This window comes from Rhipicephalus microplus, chromosome 6 (genome assembly GCF_043290135.1).
Source record: "Rhipicephalus microplus isolate Deutch F79 chromosome 6, USDA_Rmic, whole genome shotgun sequence".
Lineage (NCBI taxonomy): Eukaryota > Metazoa > Arthropoda > Arachnida > Ixodida > Ixodidae > Rhipicephalus > Rhipicephalus microplus.
Genome location: NC_134705.1, coordinates 171,722,824 through 171,750,183, shown reverse-complemented (window position 1 = coordinate 171,750,183; position 27,360 = coordinate 171,722,824). Strand labels below are relative to the sequence as shown.

Sequence of the window (27,360 nt, the reverse complement as noted above, 5' to 3'; positions counted from 1 at the left end):
GTACACAAGAAGGAAATAAAGGAATTTTCAAGGGCTATTTTTTTTGTTAAGTACAATACAAATGAATTATGAACCACAATATGAAAGGTTGTGTTCTGCTTGTTCCTATTTATATATATGCGAGAGTCATCCATAGAGTTTCGATAAGTTGAGTGGACTTCAAAAACTCCAACAATGCTTTTGTGTTGTGCATCAAACAATCTCTGTCCTGCCATGGGCCAAGAAGCTGCCACGACTCAAAGGACAAGCTGCATTAAATATGAAGTGCTGCTTTCAAAATACACTCAAACTTCATCATAACAAAATCGCATCTACCACGAAAATACTTCGTTATATCCGAAAATTTGTTATAAATGATTATTTGTGACACAGTATTCATGGCAAAGCTAGCGGTCGCTTACTTCGTTATAACCTATAGTTCGTTATATTTGAGTTCATTATGTCGAGGTTTGAGTGTATGTCATACTGCATCCTGATGGCAACAGTGACAGAGACCATTTTTCAAGTTTTCCTGAGTGTTAAATGTGGTGTATGTAGGCAAGTTTGACTGCCTGATCGTGCGCTTGAAAATATTTCGTATAGGTGACGTCGATTCTCAGCCGGTGAAAACATTTCAGTTTGCCTAGTTAGTCTTTGTGGCAGATGAAAGCTACACATCAGGTCTGTTCCGTGCAACAATCCGTACCGATTACTCGCACCGCACCACACTGCGTGCTGCATATTCCATGTGAACTGAGACACCAAAATGTCCTTTTTAAAAGGAAAGGGGTGTCAATTTTCTCATGATGCCACGTCACGTGTTAGTCAGGCAGTGGGGTCAAACATTGTACTGCAGTGAGCTGGTAGACACCGCAGTGCTACATTGCGGTGTCGTTTGTGAGCATTATTGCCTAGCTGCCAGATTTTCTAGCTGTACTAGGAGATCTTCCATTCAGATGTACTTGATGTCTGCAAACTAATTATGCATTGGAAAGTGCCACCCTTAAATACGATATTTTACTTGTGACAGTGGACTGATCTTTACAGGCTATCTTTATACACTGCGAAGATGACCACAGAACTCCTTCAGTTTGTGGCAGGAGTATGTTTTTAACAAAAGTGGTTACAATCAAACTACAAGGCAAAGAAATGCAAGGGTGACGGTAACTTTCTTATGAATGCATGCAAATGATCTGTTTTATTCTTTCATAAGAGAACACATAGTCTAACTCCTTTATAAGAGGCATTGATATAAGAGAGGAATGGGTTCGAGAGACACCAGTGCACCTACAATAAAATATGATTTGATAAGAAAACGCTGCTTATCAGACACACCTCATATAAAAGACAAGAATTGCTTTCCGGATCATGCCTCTGATAAAGGGGTTCAGCTGTATATACGCTCACTTTAATTTTCTCGGCACCATTAGGCTAAAATAGGGCCCTGTTCGAACCATCCCCAGAACTATTGTCCTGTGTGTGTGCGTCTCTGTTCGTCCCTTGTCGAAATTTGTGCTGTGCTACTTCACCTGTCATGTGAGAACAAGTATATGCACACAAATTACTAATGCACTGTTCACGTATTCTTTTGAAATAAATGGATCACTAGTGAGAAGTAGGCTGTATTTAAGATGGGAAACATCATTCTTTTGAGCTTCTATTATCCTGCATATCAGTTTACATTGGCAATTGGAAACCAATAGGCACTTTTGGCAGTGCAGTGATATGTTCAAAAATGTCAGCACCAATCTGGAAGCTCTGTATATTGTACACTTATGTCTTATGCTTTGTTCGTCAGTCACATTTCCTTCAACGCAGTGTTGATGCAATACATTTGCGGTACCACATCATCACTGCTCATGTGTAAGCATTGAAGCTTGTATGAATCTCGTATTTCTCATTCCTCTGAAACACGTTTATCGAAAACCCAGGCACGACCGCCGTTCAGCACGAGCCTCTCCGTCAACGCCGTCACGGGTGGCAACGCTGTACCCCCTTCAAGCCCAGGAACAAGCCGGTTCCGTGTCTCCCGCGTCTGCCTGGAGACAGATGGCGAGAATGGACCGGCAGCTGTCCCGGAGAACCCGAACGCCGCGCAGCTCAGCGCCGCTGGCACCGACATCACCTCACCGACCCTGGAGCGTTCCCACAGTGCCCCAGCCTCTGTACCGTCTCGCTTCACTGTGACACCCGTAAACGGCTTCAAACCCGCCGCGGTGTGCATTGAAAAGAAAGAGGAGGAAGCAACACCAGACGTCATAGAGGTGGAGGCACGCGATGGACGCACAAATGGACTCGGACACCAGGAGGTAGGAGCCGAGGACGAGGAGGAAGAGGAGGATGAGGACGACTTTGTAGGGCATGCCGTCTCGAAGCCTGTCACCATTATGGCGCCCGGGCCGTGCCACCGCGGGAGCGCGGACGACTTTGAGGAGGCAGAAGCAGATGACGTGGGAGGGCAGAGAGACGAGGAAGAAGAGGACAAGGACTCGCTCTCAGCGCCGCCCTTGCCGATGCCCGGAAGGACAAGTCCCACCTGGTTCATGTACCCCTCCGTGTCTACATCGGCACAGCCAAGAAATGGGATGGCGGCGCCACCTGCCTCTGGCAACATCGGGGAGCGCAGACGCAAAATCAGCTTCCAGCTGCCAGAGGGCACTACGGGTGAAGGAGGCCGGCTCTTCAACGGCCGCGGCGATCGCCGGATGAGCACGCCCGCCATGCCGGTGTCGAATAGCGCCGCACGCAAGAAGCTCACGGCGCTCAAGTTGTGCAAGAGGCTGGAGAGCCTGGACTTGCGGAGCACGGTGCCGCTGTCGCCGACCCGGCTTTTGGAAGGCTGGGGTGAGTGCCGATATCTCATGACGCTGCTCGAGTCCTGGCTCTGACGGTGGCTGTGTTACGCTAGATATGTCTTTTTATGATGCCGGGTTTCGCAACTTTGTGGTATGGGCAGTGTACACAAAGTTAAACACTTTGTCCACTGTGTAGTCTATTATAAATAGAAACGCAAGTGTGCAATCGTGTGTTCGATCATGTGTGAGCGTGATAGAAAGTGACTGTAAGGGGCGACCACTGTTGTCAGAGGACGTGTGTGCATGGCCAATGCTTTATGAAGGACCTTCTAAGTAAAGGCGAGGAGGATGACTGAGGTGGCATGCTCCATGCACTCTTATGGCACCACTAGGCCCTTTGTGCCCACTGTTCGCTCTTCACATTCATTGTGACTCTGTACACCCGCTCCTTATGAGCACCTTGTGCACAGCTGTGGTATGGTGACAAGGCTGCAACTCACACTTTTTGAAGACACCGTTCTCTTCAACTGCAAGTCGTACCGCAAATACTTACATCGTATGGGCACTTTAGAAAAATACTCATGCAAAGCGATGCGGTAGTGATATTGGTGGCCCCTGATTATGTTGGGCTTGCAGTAACAGTGTGGTGGAACACACTTTTGTGGCTAATGGTTGTGGGCAAGAAGAAGTGTGCTAGTAGATAGTACCGTTCATAGTTGTTAAAGAAGTGTAGATGCCAACAAGAAAAGTGTGCAGCCAGAGAATGCAGAAGTAGTAATTAAATGCTAACATAGTTAGGTAGCTGCAGCATGGCACTGTCTGCTGTAATCACATCCGGAACTTTCATTGGAGGGGCCTTGTATTGCTGTATTAATGTTGTGTTTCACTGTGTGCAGGGCAGTCCTGGTAAACATTGTGACATTTATAAGATATTACAAATATACAATAGACTCTTGTGAAACAGAACCATATGGAGCAGAAAAATGTGGTGGATTGAACAAGAGTTTCGTTTAATGAGAGTTGAACATTGGGGCGATATACGAGTATGGAACCAATAATACTAGGGGCAATTGTTCCAGTTAGGTAGCAGGTCCGCTTAAGAGAGTTCCGTTGGCTGAGAGCATACTGCACAGTGGCGGATCCAGAGGGGGAGGGGGGGCAGTAAGGACAATCGCCCCCCCCAACCTTGTCAGCAACCCCCCTCTTTTCTTCAGTGCTTGCCAATCATCTGCTATGCTCAATTAGGACAAATGAGCAGGACCGATTCGAGCACACATTAACAGTATTTATGCCCTGAGAGAGTTTTTGTGGTAGTAAAAACAAAAAATAATGACCACGCCCCCTTTTTCAGTGTTACTGCAAGCGACCGCCCTGCCCCCCCCCCCCCCTAAAATGAGTGGCTGGATGCGCCCCTGATACTGCTTAGCAAAAAAGTGTGAGCGTGAAAGACGACAGGAAGTGCTGTTGTCTTTCTTCACACTATTTTGCACTATTCATTAGTTTTCAACATAGTTCACCGGCAGGCCCAATTTAAACTTGGTGTGATCAACATTGGTCATCAGAGTGTTGATCAATGTTGGTGCAATACATTTTATTGTGCTGGGCTCATTCACGACATAAGCGAAGATTTCTCTGTATGCTGTGAAACACTTGGTGCAGTGTGATAGTTCACATTCACTTTGTGTTCCTTGCATCTGATTATGTAATGATTACTATACTCTGCCATGTCCTGCTCTTGTTTAGTGCTGGGACCAAACGGTGAATGTATCTACGCCTGCATATTATTATGATTGTCTTTAGTACGGTGTGCCTGCTACGTCTCACACAGTGGGCTGTTGACTGTTTTCATGGCGTATGTACAGGAACTACTAGCACTCTAAGAACGCCACAGTGTGTTTTCACAACCCTCAGAAATCGACTGATTTTGCAGGTATTGAGTAGCCATGTGAGCAACAGGATGACAGATAGCCATCAGTGATTTCTTCACTGTGTTTAGGTTAAATGCAACATTGCAAGGAACGTCAATGACAGCACGATGTGCATCCTTTTTTTTTTTTTTAGTCGGCTTTAACAACTTTGTTTGCAAGTGCATCTGCTCGAAATCACCAACATCAGAGAGTTTTTAAATTCTAGCCTTTCGATCATTTGTTTCAACATCGAGGGGCAAGCTGGTTAACTTTCATGGTTCAACACGCTTCCTATCGTAGCCATTGTTCAGCTCACTAGCGATTGCTGTAACACCTGCTATATAGAAACAATGGTGCAGTAATTTAAAAAAAGGGTTCATGAAATTGCCCAATGTGCATACGCAGTTGGTGGTAGCTAGTGAACACCACTCTGTGCACAAGAATCACCTAAAACTCAGATGTTTTATGGCAGCATACCAGGGCTTTGAAAAAATGCCAGATATTTGTAGCAAATGAGAAGCATAAAATGTCAATTAACACACTTCTTGCAATCTATGGCCGCACGCCTCTCATAGAAAAGGGACCACGCTGTCATTCCCACAACAGCAAGATCACACACTGATTAAATTGAATTCATGCTCTTCCTAACTGATAAAACAGCACAATCACTGCTTGGCTTGCTCCGTGCTACACAACAGTTATCTGTGTTCGCAGTATGGTTCACTAATTCGCATCTAGTACACTTAAAGCTTATTATAATAGTCACATCATAGCTTCCTTGTAGATATACAACAATTTAATATAAGCATTTTTGTTGCAGTGTAATTAGTTACCAATGCAATATGCATATGAATTCTTGTATCTAACCCATTATATTCAATGTAAAGATAAACAATGGGCATGTTTATTTTTTTGCATTTTCTCAGGTGATAAGTGCACAAACCACACCTCTTATCTCTCTCAAGTGCATCATCTACCCACCTACCATTTAGGAAAATAGCTATACTCATGTTTCTTATTACAAGCTTTGACGGCATGCATAAGATTTCTTTAAAATCGAATAAATCAATCATCAACCATCCCTCGGGCTTGGTGAAAAAGCACATCCTGTGGAAAGCAGCCCCTACTTTTGAAAATCTTGCAGTCATGCAAGGCAAGGATCGTTTAGAAGCAGAGCATGAGGTTGTCATTTTCTCAGGCGCCCTCACTCCATACAGTGGCCCGCACTCACACTTATCGCCAGCGCTGGCTGTTTGATGTTGAACAGAAGATAGCGTGCTGTTGGCTAATAGCTGGCATAAATCAAAAGTGGCGTTTAGATCAGACGTGCTTCTTGCCACAGGGTGCCATCACATGTTGACGCTGCGCTTCGTAAAATGCTAACGCTACAAAGTAGCCATGCTTGTGTGCACAACAATCACAACAATCGCTTCTCATCATGCGCTGAAGGTCATGGCGCACGCTGACGTAACTTCTATCACCTGTACCATCTCTTCCTGTGTAGCTTCCGGTGCAACTCGTTAATACGGGAGAAGAGAGAAAGAGCTTACAGCACGCAACAAAGCCTGGCAACTCTGCTTGTTTTTGAGGGATTCGAGAGAGAGATGTATAAAACTTCATTCCATCAAAAGATCAAGGCACGTACATCCCAGGCTCCCTGCCCGACCCCACTGCACTACACTTGTGCGGCATGAACTCGTGGATGGATTCAACAAATTTTTGTGCCAATCTATCGTGAGGCACTGAATCCAGATGCCGAGGCGATTCGATCATTACTTGGAAAAGTGGTTTGTGACTCCTTTAGCAGCCACAATTACTGATCGGAATTCTGTCATTCATTATTCGTGTCTCATCGCATAACTGTGGCACTGCCACCCGTCTCGTTTCTCTTTGTTGTTACTGTGTTTTTTTCTAGTTGTGCTGGCCAGTGTGCGTAATTCTGTGTCGTCGCTTCGTGTTGTCTTATACGTCTGTGTCCTTGTCCATTGCAGCGTTCCCAGAGCCATCTGTGGACTTTAAGTACCCGTCGGAGTGAATGCCTGCACTCGCACCTCACGAACGAAGCGGGCTCAGCACTATCAAAAGGCTGAGCCTCTGCTCCAAAAGGAAGCTGGACTTGCTTGCCAGAGACGATTACGCTTGCTCTCAAGCTACTAATGTTCCTAAGTATTCAAAGCAAGATATTTATGTTGCTTTTTTCTAAGTTATTGCCCCTTTTTCAGACAGCTTGCATACAACACCGCCCACTTCGTTGACTTTTTCTTCTTATTCACGTTATTTTTTATCAGCATTGCATGAAGCATATATATGTGCCGCTGCTGTTTTTTGTTCTTTTATGTTTTCACCAGATGTTTTTCGTGTGCATTGTTCTCGTATCGCTTTCCTGTCACCAGTGGAATCGTCGAATTTGTCGTTTTCAATGGTCACACCACTTGCGATAACCGATGATTTGCAGCTGCCGGGCGACGAAGTTTGAGCGGTTGTCGCAGGCTTTGCAGCACAAAAGCTGCAGTAGATGTGACACTCCTGTTAAGCTGACCTTGAACAAAACGACACGAAAGAAGTTTCTCACATTTCAGCTGCAAAAGAAGCGTTTTCGATTATGTACTATACCAGTCATTTTTCTACAACATCGCGATCTTTGTGAGGCTGCACCAGTGATTGGTGGGTGAAGCGCGCATCCTTGTCATGTTCGGTCGGCATGTGACGCTTTTGTTGGTGCTGTAATGAGAAGCCCATATAATGGGATCGTTATGATGTGTAGAAAACATGCTTTTGGTATTGACATGTACCGTGAAGGGAAAGCCAAGTTTAAGCCTTCAGAAAATGGGAGGTGAAACGCTGTCGTGTTTCGATTGATAGGTAACACAATTTTTTTTCTTTATGTCCAGGTTCTTTGGTGTGTCACACTCATTTCATTGGATGCTACGCTAGGCTTTTAAAACAGAAGTACATTACTGATGAAATGCACTCATAATGACATCGTTAGGGTTGTTAGGTAAGTTGTCCTGGTAGTATGCGTGAAAGACATTTAACATAAATGTAGTATAAATGTGATAACTGATTCGCAGCCTCGTATCATGCATCTGCCATTCGCTATGTTGTTTTTACGTCTCATTGGCACGCCTAATGTTTTCGTTGTATTTGTTGCCAAATGATGTGTTATGTCATTTTAAGTGCGTTATTTTCTTCACTCAATATATGTCAGAAATGCAGACATTCAACTAAATTGGCTTGACCGAAGCTTATTTAGTTTAAGAAATGAAATTTTTGGTAATATTTTAAGTGCTTCAATTGAAGGTATTGAGCACAGTTAAGTAAATGACTGTATAACTTTTAGCAGACGTATGTCACAACATTTCGGCTGAATGGTTTGAAGCGTACATTGCAGAGCTGCACAGTGGATAATACATGCGAACATTTTCAATAGTATAACTTTAGTTATTACTTTTTTTTGCTAAGTAATCACTATTCAAATTTCGAAGATTTCATCCGAGTTTGAGCACTGATCGGCTGTTTAAGAGCATTTACATCATAATTAACACAGTATCATGAGTAAACATCACACGTGACATGATTTATGTCATTAGGTGTTTACCTGAATTCTGACTCGAAGTAAGTAGTTGAAGTTTTGTTTCTTACAGCTTGTGATAGTTTCATATTTTATGTTGTGTCCTCAACGTGATGTTCCATTGACTGTGCTAGCGCAATCATCCATTCCCGTTGTTTACAATTATAGGCTTTATTACCGAAAATGCTACTCGGAAACCTGGCACTGAAGTATTTGATCCATTAGGGTACAAGTGTGGATTGTGCATTGCATTTTTTAGAGCCTGCCTTTGCCTAGTTTATTAAAGCACGTTTGCTCCTTTTATTTGAAGACCAGCTTTTTACCTGATTTTTTTTTTAGAGCAGGAAAATTCGTTACTATTCATGTCTTAATCATTGTGCTGTGCATTTCTCATCACATGACCATTTCTCATAAACAGCAAATATTAACAATTTCAAGAACAAAATCACTAAATCTAGATATGCCTGAGCAGCTATAATCACCATCAATACTTAGTCTAAAAAACCTCTCTTATTGATAATGCTCCCAAAGCATGTGCACTATAATAATGAAAGCATAAACTAGGTCACAAAGAATTAATGGGAAGTGTTGTCAAATACAGAAGGACTTTTTTTTTTTTTGCAAATTCATGTGCTTCCCTCTGTGCACATCCCACCTTGTCAAATTCTGCCATGTTGGCACTATAGGCCAATCAGCAACAGAGACATACCCAATTGAACTTTGTCTTAAAATCTGACACTTTTAGGGTTCCATCGCTGCACTAGCTGGTGGCAGCCATGTCGGTGGTACAGGCAGTAGCAATGCTTGCCTCCAGATTTTTCCTAGCATTGTTGTTGTAAAGCTTTGCACTTGTAACCGTGTTTAGTTTCGAGGATTGCCAAATGTTTGCGGTCTTGGTCACGGTGTGATGTTTGCTGTTGCAGCGATGAATTTTCGCTTTCGCGATCATAGCGAGATTATCATTGCCGCCACATAAGAATTACATCGAGTATTGGGGAAGTGCCAATGCCGAATAGATCACAATCCGCCCCTCTTTAAATTCCGAGAGTCCGTGGGATTCATACCTGGCTACTTCGTGCTGATACAGTCGAACACGGGTATATCGAACTCGCCAAAAAAACGTTTGTTAGTTCGATATATGGCCTAATTTGATATAGGCCCGGTATTGGTTTTGTCATAAAGGCACATAACAAACTAGAATAAAAGTACTTTATTAATATGGTGGCTTACTTGCGTGTCCTACTGTGGAACAAAATAGTCCTGGATTTTTTCCTGTGCCAACGACTTTGCTGCCTGCGACAGCACGCACGCCTCCATGTTGTCCAACGAGTCGGAGCAGCTGAAGCTGCAACCTTCCACATTCAAGCAATAGCGCCGGACCAACGCAAGTGTGCTAATCGCTTCGGAGGATGTAGGCAATGGGCCGTCGTCGATTTCCACTTTGCTGTCACTTTGGCTCGTGGTCGGCACGACGTCTGCAATGTAATCCGCATCCTGTAATTGGCCTATGATGGGGACATCATCGTCCGCACTGACGAACTCGTCGAATGTGGATCCGTCGATAGCACCCGGGAACTCTGCCAGCTCGTTCCAAACTTCGGTTGAAACACCTGCGGTGTCTTCAGTGCTGTCAGAATTCGGGGTGTCATCACCAGGCATGCGGAAGCCGGCATGCCTAAAGCAGTCCTGGATCATCTCCTTTCTGCTCGATCATAGGGCCGGACACCGGGATGCTTCGGGACCGAACGTCCACAAACCATTTCTAAACGGCCGCTTCAACATCTTCGTACACAGCAGCGCGCACACGTCGGGTGCCACGGGCACCTGGCCTTTTGTCCGACTTGGCCCTGATGTCTGCCTTGTTCTTCAGGTTAGTACTCAAGGTGCTCCTTGGAATTTTGTACGCAGCGGCGACGTCGGACTTCTTTTCACCGCGCTCAACCCGATTGATGATTTCGAGTTTCGCGGCGAACGGCAAATTTTGCCTCTTTGCGCAAGCCATGATGACAGCGCGCCAATACAGTTCACAGAGCACAAACAGGCAACACCACAGCACGCTGAATCGCCAGCAGCAGGCACACAAGCATAAAAAAAGGAAAAATGGCATTCACTTCTACCGCCTCCGCGCCTCGGAGAAAGCACGACGGCCTCTGATTAGCTGTAAGCGTAGCGAGCGGGCCAGGATCATTTCTTGGAGGGGGGTGTTCGCCCGCGCACAACTGGGTCTAACCGACTTTTTCTAGGGTGGCGCCGGCAGTTTTACGCGCCAACGCGAGGGAAAGCCAACTTGCTGGGGCACTTTTGAGGCACATGGAGTTTGATATATCAGTTGTCGTTGCTATTTTCCTCCGATAGAACAGTAACTTTTGCTATATATTCTCAATGTAAACTTACCGTGTTTGGGAATTCTTCGATATACGGGATAATTTGATATAAACGGGCTTGACTGTATCATTATCAAACATGATTGCTTGCTTGTAACAAGACCTTATGCATGATAGAGTAACCTTGCTTCCACTATTTAGTTATGAGAAAGTGATTTGTAATTCTTCTATGTCACTTTCTCATTGATCTTCCAGATTTTCTCAAAGCGTGTGATTTCTGTAGCTGGCATTTATACAAACACATTCTATTTGACCAGCTGTAAAACTTTTCTTCCTGCACACTTGTTGGCTAGAGCGGTTAGAAGTGATTTACAGGACAAAAAACTTTGCAGCTCTCGGACACTAATCACAGTTTTTGCTTAGCTGCTGCAATTGTTAATTGAATAATTAAAGATTTAAATGCTTATTGTATACAGGATGCTTTGATTGAGCTAGGCTTTGTGGAAAAAGTGTCATTCATCACATCATAGTTGTTTACAAAACGAATAGCCAGTGTTCACTCTTTTGGTCACAAAACTGATACCATACAGAGAGCTGTTTATAAATTCGGTGGCAGCTAAAAAAAACATACAGAACATTGAAAATGAGAAACTTTTTTTGTGTGGTTGGAGTGTAGGTGTGACTAACATCATATTGAGTCAATTTTTTTCTTACTGTATGTCTAATTAGATGTCTGGTAGTGATAATTGCACTGTGCCCTGAAGGAATGCTGGTATGAAAGAAATGGTAAAAAAATATTTTTTGACACTTAAGCAGATTTTTAGACTATGATAGTCTGTATTATAGAGTCTATGATTATGTAATCAAAGTTTACGATTACAAAAATGAATATATTGACAATTAGTGTTGAAGCCCAAGAAAATAGCTCTAATAGCATTGAAGAGAATATCTCTTTTTGCCATGTTTTTCGATGAAAGAATAATCTTTGACCTTTTATTAGTTTTTTTTTTTCAAAAGCCACTGCTGTATTTATAACCGTGTTGAATGAGCCTTCAAAAGTATAGAGAATATAGCTTCATGTCATGGCATGATATATTTTTGTGGGAATATATGTAACACAAGAATAAGTACCAGAGAGGTGAGACGAAGTTAGTACATTCAAACCTCAATATAACAAAGTCACACCTGCTGCAAAAATGCTTCGTTATATCAAAAAATTAGTTAAAGACATACACTTGCAGTACTGTACCTTTGACAGAGCTATTCTTCATGTACTTTGTTGTAACTGATAAATCATTATATCTAGGCTCGTTATATTGAGGTTTGACTGTATGCGAATTTACCATGAAGTGAGATATAGTAAACAGTCACTTCCATCACCAGTGCTCTGCATTTTTGGAACTACAGCGATTACAGAGAATGTCCTTCCAATTTCGAAGTTATTCACGGCTAATCTAAAAATGAAATGGTCAACACTTAGGGACTATTGAAACATACTTCCGAATCTGAGCAAGGCCTGAAGCACGTTTGTGCCTCCAAAAGGTGTTAAATTTTCTAGTGCAGATGCGGTATGCATACAATCGCAGCTTCCTACGACATTCCTAGATTGCGTGACGAAGATGCTTATGTCTCGAACAAAAAGTACCGAAAAGTACACATGTGCCACATATATATTTTTTTTCACGCTTCGACTGTACTACTGTGGACAAATGAAACGCACGTCTCTCAAAGCGAATTTTATTTGACACTGCAATATTACGTGCTTTTAATTTTAATAACAAAGTATTATGCAACAAAATTCCAATTAAGTATCCTAATGTGCCTGCCACATGAAAAGCAGTCTTGAAAAAGCCTTGCCATTCCAACAGAAATAAAAAAAAATTATTTCTCAGTGTATTGTTTGCTTGCAGTAGTATAGTTGAGCAGCTTTTCTGCTGGCATTTCGGTATTTGGGCAAAACTTCGGCCCATCTTCCCAGAGACATTTACGTTGAAAGTATTGGACAGAGCATGTGAGGCTGCCATCTCTCTGGGTGCGTTGCTCTTGTGATATACACTGCGCGTTTTATATGTCGTTGTAAAGCTTGATGATTGTCAACACAAGTTCCCCGTAAATTTCGTTCTTCGCAGTGCCTGAGCGAGGCCATGTTTCTTTACAACCCGCATGTTTCTTGTTTGAGCAAGTTCTTCTTTCCACATATGGCAGTGCCAAATGTTGCTGTTGTTATCGAGTTAAATAACTCATTAGGAAGTTGCTTGGTTCATTTTGTATCGCCTAACACCATTTTGGCAATTTTCTAATCATCGCTAAGATAATTTCACGTACATGTACCTATCTTCATTTTGCTGATTTTAAACTCGGTGTTGCTTTTTGGTAGACCGGATATTGCAACACGTTTGGATGACAGTGCGCGTTGAAAAGGAATGAGATGTCTATTGTAGTACTATTTTCGTTATCTCTGGAAAACACTTTGAATTTTGCCGTTAATAATGCATTGTCTGAAGCAAATACGTGTTTGTTAATTTGCCCACTATGGTTTCTGAACATCGTACACAATTAAATTTTGAAACTGTGCCAAGTTTGAATGTGTGTTTTTGGACATTGGTTTGTTACGGTGGTTTGGGGTAAGTGGTACATGTGGGATGTAAATGACTTTGAAACAAATGCATCGGCTGGTTTTGGTTATAAGAAAAAAAAAGATGGCTGTGCACCATCTAGCATCCTAGGAGTTAAAGATAAACTGGCGTGCGCAAATAAAGACAAGAACACAAAAAAGACTGGACAGGGACAGACGCCTGCCTTGTCCGGTATTTCAGCGTTCTTGTCTTCATTTGCGCATGACAATTTACCTTCAAGTATAAACGAACTCGCCCAGCGGCAAATTTTACTCATCCTACTTTTGCTAAGTTTTCTTGAGGTCAGCTGTACGCTTTTGACAAATGTTCGATTTGTGACGGGGCTGCCCACTCACACTTGTGATGGCTTGCCTTTCTTTTCCGAAACACTTGCGAATGTGAGCATACGTGTCAGCAGTAATGTGCAAATCCAACAGATGAGTGTTACTTTGAAACCTCGGACTTTCAAGAACCTCTTTTTCTCATCTACGGTACGTTTCTGACCATGAAGCTGCATGGTTTGTAGTCGGTTTTAGTGTCTCTGGCTCAGCTTGTGGCGTTTATGCATAACGGGAATGCATTGCTACGACGGGAACTTACAGGTTCGTTGCGGTTGCTTTGAAAAACCCGCAAAAATGCCTGGCGTGCAGTATTCTGGCAGCTTTAAACTGGTTACTAGCTGCTTTTATGAAAGCTGCAAGTCAGTGCCTGTCACCGCTCCCGTGCAGAACTATCTCCCATATCCCACATCTCACCGTGACAGCAAGGCAACAAAATATTGGTGTGTTGCCGCACAAATTATGTGAAACTTCCGATTTCTCCAGTGCTTCGCACTTTCCAGTTGAGCATGTACAGACCCCTTTGCAGCTTTGTGGAGCCTCAAGTTGCTTGTTTTAAGAGCGTGTTTGTGCTGTCTGGGCGAGGAAAATTGAGACGTGGAGGTCTTTGTACAAGGAATTTTGAGCTTGGAAAGTGGTATTCACTTCGAGGGGATTCTGAAAAGGCAACGCCAGCACACGTTGTGCTCCAGATTAGCGTGGCCGGTATCGCGATCGAGTTTTCCCTCTAGCTGATAGCGCGACCACCCAAGTTGTGTGCTGTAGCTACACTGCACCATTTTTTCTGAGCACTTGTCGTGAAAGTGGCCTCCGTTCTGTAGCAGGAATGAAAAAAAGGAAGAAAGGAAGATTTGATGCTGGTGAGCAGACCTGTAAATATCGGTTAGCAGAGTTGTCTCTGTAGAAAAGTCATAGCTGATCAGTCTGTCGTAACTTACGTGTACACGATCAGTGTCTTTAGCCCTGTGACAATGATCTACATAAGTAATGTGCATGTACTTGTGATAGAAGTAGCATTGTGCATGTATGCACATGATGCAGCATTAAACAAACTCTGTCTGACTTTGGAAGCCTCTCCTTTTCTGCTGTTTGCCTCGTATGTAAGACACCGATCTCATGTGATTCACTGTTGTCGTGTTTCTTCGTTTTTAGTTTGACTCACGGAGTGCAGGTCTTTGTTGAGGGGTTCGTTGCGTTACTTTGCTTGGAGACGTTGCGAGTTAAGGGCACGCCGAGTTTGAAGGGTTGACATGGAGAGGCAGGGCAGCTTAGACTACGATTTGAGGAGCCAAAATCGCCAACTGTTCTTTTCCAAATCAAAAATGCGAGTGTTGCAGCGTGGGTATGCTTTCTTAGCGAACAATTCGCCGCACGCATGCATGCCCAAAGTACCATTTTGTAATGTTTATTCCTCGTTAATATTCGTTATATATTTGGAACTGTGTCTCTGGCACTTTCTTCATTTTAGATGTGTTTTTCAGTTTTCCATGCCGAGCTTAGAATATTGATGAACTTCCTCACTCGAGTCTTCTAGCACTCCAAACTTTCAGTGCATATTACAGTGCAGAGAATAAGCATAAATTGGGAATCACATCAAACATGCTTCTGAAGTGTAATCATCATCGTGTCAATGCTTTCATTTCAAACTGCGTAATTACCGTGCCATATGAGTTTGCTGGAAAGGAGTTCTTTGCAGTTCTTGTCGAACTGAGTGGCTTTGTGTGTTACACATTTTCGATATGATAAAACTGCTGTTATCATACATTGTTAAATAAGCACTTTGATGATGCTTGCTGATGCTGGGGAGAAAAAAAACAGGCCCAAAACATGTCATGTTGTTGATGCTTTACTTGTTAAACGAATGTATCGAAGTAAGCAAGAGCTTGGAGGGTCCTTCATGCTTTTATTTATGTTCCATGTCTGTTTGCTCATTTGCGATGGGGGCATTAAATGCCCGTACATAATAACTGCAAGACTAAAAAGTTGCAGTGGTTGTTGCTTACTGAAACATTTCGTCCCATACGCATACACGTGTTAGGTAGTTAGTTGTGTTGTAGGATCTCATCATAGTCGCATCCCAACCTTCATTCTCTTGATTTGCCCAAATGCTTTTTTTAGTTTTGTCATCGGCTCCACACATCTTGGCATCATCGAAAAGCGTGAAGTTACAAACATGGTGAACGCGAGTGAAATATGTAAATAAATAAAGAAATGCTTGCATATTCCGAGTGAGCTGTTCAAAGAGGAAGCAACCTTTCCATTTTTTGCATGTTACATATATAAATGTTACTATGTACCATGTACTCTGTGCTGCAATGCACGTAGTTTTTTCTTCTTCTGTACTGAATGTCGAGTCTGATGGACTAGAGGAAGAGCCTTTATTTTGTATAGCAGAGCCTACTTCTCAGATGTTCATGTTTTTGACAGAGTCTGCGTAACTTGTCGTTGAACATTATTACATCAGTGTTTAAATGCTGTTGATGTGTCATGCAACTCTCAATGTATATAACTGTTCAATAAATCAATGTTCATGTTACGGTGCATCGTGGCCTCTGCGTCGTTATTGCGTTCTTGACGGATACTGATTCATAGACTCCCATTTAATGAAACTCTCTTAAACGAAATTGCTGTCTAAATGGAGTAACTGCCACTAATATGTCTGGTTTCCTACTTGAATATTGTACCCCTGTTTATCTCTCTGTAAACGAAACTCCTATTAAAGGAAACATATTTTCCTGGTCCCTTCAGGTTTCGTTTAAACGGAGTCTACTGTATGGCTATGCATGTGGTGCTTGATGATCAAGGAACCTGCAAACCTTTCACAGGCCACATCAGGGATGTTGTTAGATGTGTCACCTTTATGACAAAAGAATGACAACAATATACGAGTTGCCAAAGCATGGATTACAGTAATTGTCAAAACTATATTTGCTAGCAGGATTTTTTAAAAAAGGCTTTGTATGCAAAATAGTGACAGCACACACTTAAAGAAGTTATAGCCGTCGTGCTAGCTCAGTTGGTAGAACATAGGAAATGTTAGTCGCAGGTTTCTTTCTCCACGTTTACATTACATTTACTTCTAATAACATTCTTTATACATTCCTTGGCATGATTGTCTGTTAGAGCTCATAATTGTTATGTCTAACAAAGAAAACAAGCCCTTAAATTTACACTTCTTTCCTTGCATTCATTCAAAAGTGTGTTTTTTACAAACATCTCACTGTTTTTGGCAGCCTGGAAATGAAGCAACAAATTGTACACTTTTGTTTTACTCAAAATAATTTACGTAGATACGTCATTCAACTGTGTTCAGTCATTTCCATGATCAGAGTGAAGCCGCAGGAACACAACTTCCAAGGTCTGCAAAGTTTTTCAGAAACCGCTTGTGTTTTTTAGAGCAGAAACGAGTCGCAGAATCGAAAAGGCAAGTATATGCAGTGTAATTTTGTGACCAGATTTCTGGCTGAGCCAGTGACTCTAATACTCACATGGCTCCTTGAAAAAGATCAACACTTAACCATGCACATCTGTGGATTGAGCTAGTACTACTCATCTCACTGAGAGCTGTCAGAGGGAGTTCTTTATTGCCCACCTCACAAGCATGGTGCATTGCTGGTTCTACACCAACAGACACACCTGTACATTCTACTTCTTTATAGATATATATGGTGATTCGCTTGTGTAACACACAAGGGGAAGTAAGGGTCATGAGAAAACACATTACGTCTGCTGACTAGCGAAGGTACCCGACCGAAATGCCAACGCATTTTTGGAGCGACTGAGAGATTGCAGCACGATCAGAGGCAATTAATGACAACATGACACGATTTTACTCTCCAGGTGTCGCCATCTTGGACTGATAAGCGATTGTTTTTCCGGTTCTCCATATGTCGGAATATGAAGTTATCACGGTCATGGAATGTTGAATGCTCCGGCCGAAGCGTTTTCGTGCGTGTGAGTTCACCATAGCAGTGTTTGTTTATTTGATACCGGTTCAAAACTGCAACGTTATCTGTCCAAGATGGCGTCGATTGAGCGTGTCTAAATTTTCTTGGCAGTCGACCGAGGTGGTATTGGGGTTGTCACTGGTCAGTTGCTGATCAGAAACTCGCTGGCTCGACGCCGGTCGCGGCCATCGCATTTAGGCGAAATGTTAGCCGGCGCTGTGCCATGTCGGTACATGAACGTATAATGTACCAGATGGCCGAAATTTTCGGAGGATTACCTTCTCTTGACAAGGAGAGTTAGGGGGACGGAACGTTCGCAGTGAGTAATCCCTGTTTCGCGCGCGTTTCTTACCGCTGTAAAAAGTGACAGAATTCGCTTTGTCTGCTTAGACCATGTTTAGGGTAAAATACGGCGAAAAATCGATGCAGAGGTTATGGCCACGCCGCTAAATAAGGGTGGCTTGCTAGGTTTGAAACTTGCATTGTGAAAAATATTTGAACAACACGAAAAAAAAAAAAACACGGATACGCGAAAAAAGTTGTACATGGACAGTGCTGATGCGTGTCAGCTCTTTTTTCATGTATTGGTGTTTTTGTTTGTTCGTTTTTTGCAGGCGCTGTTGAAATTTTCTTCGCCATGAATTACCAACACGCCAAAAACACTCACGTTTATCGGTTCAAGCACGTAGCACTTGAGGGGACTGGCTTGCCCATCCATTGAATCTGATGTGACGTGACGACGCTCAAAATCAAGTGGTCAATACAGGCCTAAAACAAGGTCTAAAATAATCCCACGATTCGTAAAATAGTAGTATGATCAGAAATAATTAAGATTTAACCGTTATCAATAATTGACACATGCGCCGTCCAAGAGAGGGCGCCACTGCCTCGTCAATGTCTTTTTTTTTTCTTAACTACACTATTTATCCCCCCGCCCCCGCCCTGTTTCTTAGTTCTCTTGCCGTATCTTCCTTTCAAAGCCAATTTCGCTATAAATGTGGTAACCCGTTTTAAAGGGAATGGCACCGCATCATCATCATCATCATCATCGCGCGATCTGTCACCGGTGTTTCTCCAGCGGCGGTGTTACGAACTCCGGCGAACGATCGTTAACGGAGCTATAACAATAGCGCAATTTGAATCACTCGGTGACTGTGAAGCCACGTAATTCTTCATGCATTGCCTCATTTGCATTTTTTTCAACCATTCTGAAGCATGATGTCATTTGGTCTCGACAGAGGGGGAGGAAGAGGTTTCGCCGTGGTGAAACTTTGTTCCCCTTCCCACTTTCTCCCCGATGGATCATGCGCTCGCTTGTGCATGCGTAGGAAACATGACGAATGCATGCATTGTTGCCCTAATTTTCGCTCAATTTGGGTCTGTTGCCTGCTTTATTGTGAAGCAGTTTAAAAGTATCTATGGTTCGGTGATATACTGCTGTTGAATTCGCCAAGTCAGCTTTCCGGGGAAACGCAACGTAGAATGTATACTCAGGGTTCAGGAAAGGGCGCTGCGTATACTGTCAAATTGCGCCATATTGTTCAATCAGCCATCTTGTCATGTGTGATCGACCCAGAGGGCATGTCTATGTCTTGGTTTAAAATACAACGCAATGACAGCTCTTGATAACGTGGCGAAAATCCACAGTTGAAATTCAGTAGGCACACCAGGGCCTGAAGCGCGAATCTTTGCCGTTTTCCAGAAAGGGGTGACCCACAGGGTGAAATCACGAGATAGGTGAATTTCTGAACAAAGACGATCGGCACACAGCTAACAACGAGTTTCATTTCACCGTAGCGGAATGAAAAAAAAAAAAAACGAAATTATATGAAGATAGCCCTCCATTACGTGGCGCACGCACGAAAATCTCAAAATATCCACGCTCTTGGTAAACAGAGGCGTGCTCTTCAAATTACAGTCATGCTCTATTTTTTTTTCAGCGAGTCTACAGAAGCCATTGTTACGGCTGAGCCACTGCGCTTGTGGGTCACGTGTGCCTGAAAAATATCCCAGGTGCTTTTATCTTCTTACCTTTTTAAAACCCGTGTTCGGTAAAGGCGTGGCGGTCAACCACACTTCCCGCGATGTATAGATCAAGATCACTGCCCGTACCACTCTTCATTTGGCGCATGCTTGTTCTCGAAGTCGATCATTTCGGCAATGGCCTGTTTGCCCGGTGTGACTGTACAGGAGATGGCGGTATATGACACTTCCGATCGGCATTCAACAAATTGCCGTGCGTGAATTGTTGGAGCGAGATATTGCAACAGCTCCCTGCGCGTTGACTTTTCCACACAATCCACTTTGTTGTGTACGCTATATTGAAACGACCGAGACATCGAATCGAGTGGTAACCATCTTAAGTCGGTGGGATATAACCTGAATGTATGGGATGACTGCAAAATTTTTCCGGTAAATGACGTGGGCGTTGGGAGAAGGGGGAGGGAAAAAAAGCACTTGACCCCCCCCCCCCCTTTCCCCAGCCATCATTATGATGCAACGCGGGTTTGCAGTCTGTCGCGGTGGAGCAGTGGTACATACATACGACCTGGCCTATATTTGTGCCATTTTGTTCTAGTTTGTTCTCTACAACTTCGAAGATAGCCAACGACAACTTCCAAGATGCATCTCTCAGCTTCCCCTGGGGAGTCCTTTCGGCCCACTGTGATGACCATGGTCAGTAGATACGTCTTGTCCAGCTTCATTGGAATGGCGGACTTCGGTTGCAACTGCAGAACTTTCTGGACGTCCCGATGTACGACGGAAAGTGCTTTTCCAACAAGTGTCACAGCATTAGTTATGTCACATGTTTTAAAGAACACTGGCAACCGAAGCGGCATATATTAACACAGCTTCCCCCTGGTTAGCCAGCCACACAAGCCACCACGGAGAGAGCATTCTCGGCACTTATACGATTTGTTTTATCAGAACAGCGGTCTCGCATATCACTCGATGGCGTTCTACTTCTGAGACCACGCTGAAGTATTCCCTTGTTGTACAGTGATCAGCTTGTTCGGAGAATTCTTAATTGATTTCAGAGGAAGGCAAAGGACATGTCCAAACGTGATAATCATGATACGCGTGTCATGTTAAACATGACTGCATACTACGCTCATAGCGCGCTCGCAGCCTAACGCTAGCTTCACATATACCAAATTTGATAATACGTGACGTGAATGGACGGCGAACACAAATGCCTGGCGCAAACATGATAGTCATGGAAGTCATGTATGGCATAATTTACACGCCTACCACTGCTGGTGCTGGTATTGCAAACGTTAGTGGTGCCGTCATTACGCGACTATAAACGACATACTTGCATCTTATCTAGAAACCTGAGTGCGCATAACATTTCTACTTGTGTTTACTGTGTACTACGTCCGTCCACATCGTAACCTCGTGCTAATTCTAAAGTGTCATATCTATTTTCCTTATTCGTGCTTCGCATATCATCCATTCCCACTGTACGTGGGATCTGCCAATTTTTTTGTTTTATTTTTGCGTGTGCCTTCACAAAGACCTTATGGTTGTTCCTGGGCACGTTAAATAAATGATTGATTGACTATTACTATTGTCATTGTCCTTTAATGTGTAAAAGCTTTCCATAATTGCAAAGCGTACGCTTTAATATTTGTAGTGTTCGAGATTTTCCAAGTTACACTTCTTTCAATTCGGTTGCTTCGAAAACTCGAGGCTGTATAAGCAAACAAACATATAAACTGATCATATAAACCGATAGCGTCCTCCACCCCAATAACGACCTACCTATTTCCGCATATGACAAATGTTATTCACGATGGCTCAGTAGTTAAGCAATGACAACGTGTCTTGCTTCCACGTACCATACAATGGCGGACAATCAAAGCTCACTGAGCTCAGATTATCCTAATTTTCTTTCGCACCAAAATAGGTCTACTGCTTTGGAGCGAACCGGTCATAGCGGTGGCGTATCCGTCTTGAAGCGTGAGCCGGACCCTTCCTAATAAAGATTCTGATTATCCCACTACGTCGCTGTTCTTCGCACGCTCGGGACACCGACAACCTTCAGCACCACACTGAGTTGACCCAGTCACGTATATTGAAAGAGGTAATCAATTGCGCACGTATACAGGGGCAATAGAAATTACACCATAGCTCTGTGCTTCGTTTTGATTGTCTCTGTCCTCGTACGCTTACACTCTTAGAAAAAAGGTGGTAGTATACTTGCTAACTTTGGGGTAGTAATGGTTTGTCACACATGTTACAACCCTGGTAGTAAGTGCAGTTAGTAACGGCAAGGGCGGTAATAGTTACTACCTCTGCTGTTACTACCAGGAGTTAGTAACTGTTACTGCCCTAGCTGTTACCACCTACGGGTAGCAACTTTGAAGGTTTCAAGAAAAAAAGTAGTAACCGATACTACCCAGTTCATTCATTTTGGCATATTATTTCTCCACTTAAGATGACTGCCAGTTTAGGCGTGTTGGTAAAGGTTCATGATATCACTGCTAATGTTGGCTAAACAATGTCCTGCTAAACAAAGATAGCCCCTACTTCGCAGGGGCATATCTGGCACAGGGGAGCACTTCCGTTTCTGTATCAATTTTAACAAATATAAATTGTTAGCACTATAATATACTACCTGGTTACATTTGTTTGGTGACTTAGCACAAGACTTTTAATAAGCCTCACTTATAGAATATTATATGTTATATTTATTCATTATTAAATGGCCACAAAAAGGCATTATGTACAGTGGCCGGAGAATGTACTGAATTCATTCTCAGTGCATTTGAATGCTTCACATGACTAATATATCAGCGTTTAAAAGGTAATAATCGTTTTGGAGGTTTGACGCGCCAAAACAATGATAATATTTGGAGACACGCCGCAGTGGATTAACTGTGACTGTCCTCGAGGCTATATGTGGCTGTCTGGTTATCTTGATCTGCCAGTCTTGTTAATATGTGCTGTATTTACTAAGCTCGTTGTAATTGTCTATTACGACGCGTGTAGCACTTGCTTACGGTTCGTTAACTTGTATTTCTCCGTTTCGACAATATCAGAATGACGTGTACATATCTCGGTTGCATAATTTGAAACAAAATATATTTTCTTGATCTATAAATACCTTCTGCGTCATTTTCCAGTTCATCGATAATACGTCGAGACAATTCCTTTCATAAATTATCAGAATAGCATTCACACACTATTTTGAATTATATAGTCAAAAGCCGGGTAGCGAAGAGGTAGAAACGGGGCATGAAAGGTTGTAACGGCTGCAGTTACTACCTCTTTCGTTTCAGTTACTAACTGTTTACTAACGTAGGTAGTAAAGAGGTCGCAAAAAGTTAGTAATGGTTGTAGCTAGTAACTGTTTGATTGATTGATATGTGCGGTTTAACGTCCCAAAACCACTATATGATTATGAGAGACGCCGTAGTGGAGGGCTCCGGAAATTTAGACCACCTGGGGTTCTTTAACGTGCACCCAAATCTGAGCACACGGGCCTACAACATTTCCGCCTCCATCGGAAATGCAGCCGCCGCAGCCGGGATTCGAACCCGCGCCCTGCGGGTCAGTAGCCGAGTACCTTAGCCGGCGGGGCAGTAACTGTTTACTAACGTAGGTAGTACACAGGTAGCAAACGGTTAGTAACGGTCGAAGAAAGGTAGCAACCGCTGCAGTTACTACCTACTTACTTGCAGTTGCTACCTTTTTACTAACTTTTTTTTAAAAGTGTACGGCTTCAATACGTAAATACCACACCCAGATGCACGCACGAAAGGAGAAGATACGGCAGGTGGGATCACCCCCTCTTAAGCGTGGGTGGGGGGGGGGGGACGCAAAGTTTGCCCTATAGGTTTGCCCAGTTAGAAACACTCAAACTTTCGACTGTAATAGTAGCTGATGGGTCCTAGATCAAAGTCCTAGCTTTGCTAGGACTTTGATGGGTCCTAGCTGATGGGTCCTAGCATAGGTGGAGAGGACGGGGGTGCTCGGGCACCATCCGGGCTGCGTCATAGGAGGCAGAGGCCTGTTGCTGTCCCAGGATATTTTAATTTTGGAGTTTGGCTAACCCTTTATTGGCCATCCAGTCTTGCAGCTATTTCACAGGGGACAAGCTATAGTTCCTGCTCGTTCCTTTTCCTTTCAGACTTTTAAAGGACCCCTGAAAGCAAATGTTTTGCCAGCGACTTTTTTACAGTAATTGTAGCTTTGCGTCTGGTAATGCCGAAATAGAATTTTCATTTTTTTATATATAATGTGACCTTTCTTTGAGACCTTGGCGGCGTAATACATAATGGGTGAACACAAATAATAAATAACAGTGAGAAACGAACATATGAATTTCTTTATACACGCGCTTTCAAGAAAAAAGGGCAAGCGATGTTATTCTACCACAATCGAACAGACAATGCGTTAGCACAAGTGAAAAAAAAAAGCACAAAAAATTTCAGCTAAACAAAATCACTGTTTGGTGCTGAAGGTGTGACTCAAAATGCGATAGTGAGTCCTGTGTAAGAGTTTTATCAGGCGGTTTGTAGATACTCTAACGCATCGTATAATATATGTAAGCGTCTTTAATTCAGAACGATATTGCGTCAGTTCGAAACGCCCGCCTAAATACCGAAGCAACTACCGCCCAACAGCGGGGCAGCGCCTGACGCTCAAGCTCTGGTGACGCTGAACGCGCTGTTTTCAAATAGGGGAACCTGCGGGTGGTGAAGAATGAAACGATGTAAGTGATTTGAGCGTGCCCCCCTCAGAAAAAAGAAAGACAGTCCTGGCGTATACTTGAGAACAGCTAACAACAGAACCAAAGGGGTAACGAACAACATTCTTCGTCAGGTGCCAGTCGGGGTAGTGTGTGTGCCCCGCAAATGTTTTCTGACGCCGACAATACTTCATTGAGCTCTGCGACGTCGAATCACAGCAAATTTCGGTTGGACCTGAATACTCGGACGAGCATGCTGCTTACTTTGAAACAAAACTAAAAATACCATAGGCAACGCTCGTCACTAATAATCGGTACGAAGTGGCCCAGCATGCAGGACTATAAAACAACACAAGCATCTAGAGTTTCGGAATTTGGTATCAGGGGTCATTTAAAATTTGGATCATGGGGCAGTGACGAGTAGGAAGTGTGGCGCCATGGTCGAATTGAGAAAGTAGTCTCAGCATGAGGTAAATTGCGGTATTTAAGTTTGGCAAAATAATTTAATTGCGGCAAAATAAGTACGGGATGTACTCGCACGCATAAGAAAATAAATTTTTGTCTATGTGACTGATATTAGTTTATTATCTTCTTAACACTTTCGATAAGCCCCTCTATCCCTCCCCCTTCCCCTTCTCTCTATGTGTTTGTGTGTCAGTTGTCAGTGGCGGATTCAGAAGGCAAATTCGTAAAAGCGATACCCCCCCCCCCCCCCAGTTTTGTCAGAGCCTCCCCCCTCACTTCTGTGCAAGTAGTTCACCTTTTGTCAACAATTAGGATAAATTAGTGATACCGCTGCGAACACACATTAACAGTATTTATGCTATGATGGAGTTTTGCAGCTAGTAAAAACACAAAGTCATGGCTACGCCCCCTCTCCGGTGTTACTTCAGGTGATCCTATGATCCCAAGAACCGTTCACTTGTTCAGGGACCACGGACCCGAGCTAACGGGGGAGTTTCTACTCCCTCCCACGCCTAGCCGTGCGTGGCTTTGCCGTGTCCGGGGAAAAGGGGATCCTGGGGGTTGAGCCGACGCTGGGTGATTGGACCTTTAAGGCCCCCGGCAGAGGCAACACACCCCTTTGACCCCGGCTTCACGTAGACGGCACCTCTGGGCTGACCCACCCAGGGGAAATCGGCAGTCGCCTTTTCCTATCTCTCTCTCCCTACATCTTCGTCTTTATCTCTTACTATTTATCTGTCCTGTCTTCTACTGTCTTCCGTTTACTTCCGATATTCATGGCGGCAAGGGTTAACCTTGTGTAGGTATCCCACCTTGGGTAATTACATTGGGTTATAGTGACAGCGTACGGCTGGCGTCGGGAGGGCTTGTTTCAACAAGTCCAACCGCGTCCCCTTGTTGGGCTCCTTGGTGGGTGGTCGCCGCTGTTACCGAACACATTCATACTTGTATGACTTTACAAGCATCCGCCGACCTTGATCGGTCTCGCAAGAGAGGCCGCACCGAAGCAAGTTATCACGTCTCGAAAGAAACCAAATTTACTTTCGCGAAGTACCACATTATCCACAGTGACAGCACACCTCTAAGAAAATTATCCCCATTTTTGGTGGCCAAGTGCCTAAAAGAAAAAATAGGACCCACATACAAAGCATCCAAAATGTCAAGCGGTGACCTCCTTTTGGAGCTAACCGAAAAAGACCAAGTGCCTAAGCTATCCCAACTAACCAGCATTGGAGAAACATCTGTTACCGTTTCGGTCCATCGCTCTCTAAACACCAGCAGGAAAGTAATCTCTGAGGAAGACTTCTTAGGCCTTAGTGACGAAGAGCTCCTCGAAGGATTCCAAGACCAAAATGTTATAAAAGTCCAAAGAATAGTAATCCGTCGCAATAATCAGGAAGTGCCCACCAAACACGTAATACTAACCTTTGGAACATGTGAAATGCCCACCTCTCTTAAGGCTGGGTACTTAAAAATAAATGTCAGACCTTACATTCCCAACCCCAGACGCTGTTTCAAATGTCAGAGATTTAGACACGCCTCGCACTCTTGCAGAGGCAAAGAAACTTGCGCAAAATGCAGTGCAAACGACCACAAATCAGAAAATTGCTCATCCTCACCCCACTGTGTTAACTGTGACGGGGAACACCCAGCGTATTCCCGGTCATGCCCATGTTGGAAAAAAGAAAAAGAAGTGATCGCTCTGACCGTCAAAGAAAAAATATCATTCAGCGAAGCGCGAACACGGCTATCATACCTTTTCCACAGAAGTTACGCCGATGTGACGCAGTCGGGGGCAGCGTCACAAAGGCCTCAGGAGTCGACCGCTACCACACCCAGAGGTTCTATGGTGACTCAAACCGCCCCCGTAAAAGAAGCAGCGCCAGCTGCTCCATGCACATCAAAGGGCCCGCAGACTCCGGTCTCCCTGGGCCCTAAACTCAATAGAGTGCCAAGGCCTGAGATCCGTTTCTCAGCGCCTCACTCTCGATCTTCCAGCGCCTCAGACAAGGCAATGGAGATCGACCACAAAACTCCGGTGTCGTCGACACCGAAGGACAAGCGCTCTCTCGAGCGTACCAAACAAGACAAGGACAAAGTCCCAGTAACCACAATAAGTAAGCGATAACCGTAATGGTTATCGCATTTCTTTCTATTTCTTAATATTGTCACCTATCATCTTTGTACCGATCAATCCCCAGAAGTATATTTACTTAACTTTATTTTGCCATGGCTTTTATCGTACATTGGAACTGTAGAGGCTTAATTCATAACTTAGGTGACATAAAGGACATCATTCACAAATTCTCACCAGTAGCCTTTTGCCTCCAAGAGACAAATCTTGGTGCAAAACACAGCCACTTCCTAAAAGGCTTCAAAGTTGCCCGAAAGGACCGCGAACATTGCAACCGTCTTTCAGGAGGAGTAGCCATAGTGGTGCAGGGCAGCACTCCTACGCGAGATGTCCAAATAAACACATCTTTCGAGGCCGTAGCCGTCACCATCCTATCATACAAAACCATCACCATCTACTCACTGTATATCCCACCTCACACCCTTTTCACCACCAAAAACCTAGAAAATCTAGTGGAACAGTTGCCAAAACCATTTATCTTAGTCGGGGATTTCAATGCTCATTCAACCCTTTGGGGTAGCGACAAAACTGACGCAAGAGGACAAGCCGTGGAAGATTTTATTTTATCAAATGACATCTGCCTTCTTA

General features: G+C 43.6%; 1 protein-coding gene and 1 long non-coding RNA gene across 3 annotated transcripts in view; one reads left to right on the top strand and one right to left on the bottom strand.

The window, feature by feature from the left end:
• The window catches only part of LOC119167160 (uncharacterized), a 349,532-nt gene extending 333,462 nt beyond the window's left edge, over nt 1-16,070 (top strand). For both annotated transcript variants that reach the window (XM_037418600.2, XM_075867002.1), the window contains 2 exons: nt 1,911-2,823; nt 6,673-16,070. In XM_037418600.2, the coding sequence (XP_037274497.1) occupies nt 1,911-2,823; nt 6,673-6,716 (957 nt within the window). In that variant the 3' untranslated portion in view covers nt 6,717-16,070. The remainder of the gene's footprint in view (nt 1-1,910; nt 2,824-6,672) is intronic.
• Nucleotides 1-18,183, bottom strand: part of LOC142765653 (uncharacterized) — a 28,932-nt gene extending 10,749 nt beyond the window's left edge. The window contains exon 1 of the long non-coding RNA XR_012884344.1: nt 18,144-18,183. This is a non-coding gene — a long non-coding RNA (uncharacterized LOC142765653). The remainder of the gene's footprint in view (nt 1-18,143) is intronic.
• Nucleotides 18,184-27,360: the final 9,177 nt, after the last annotated feature.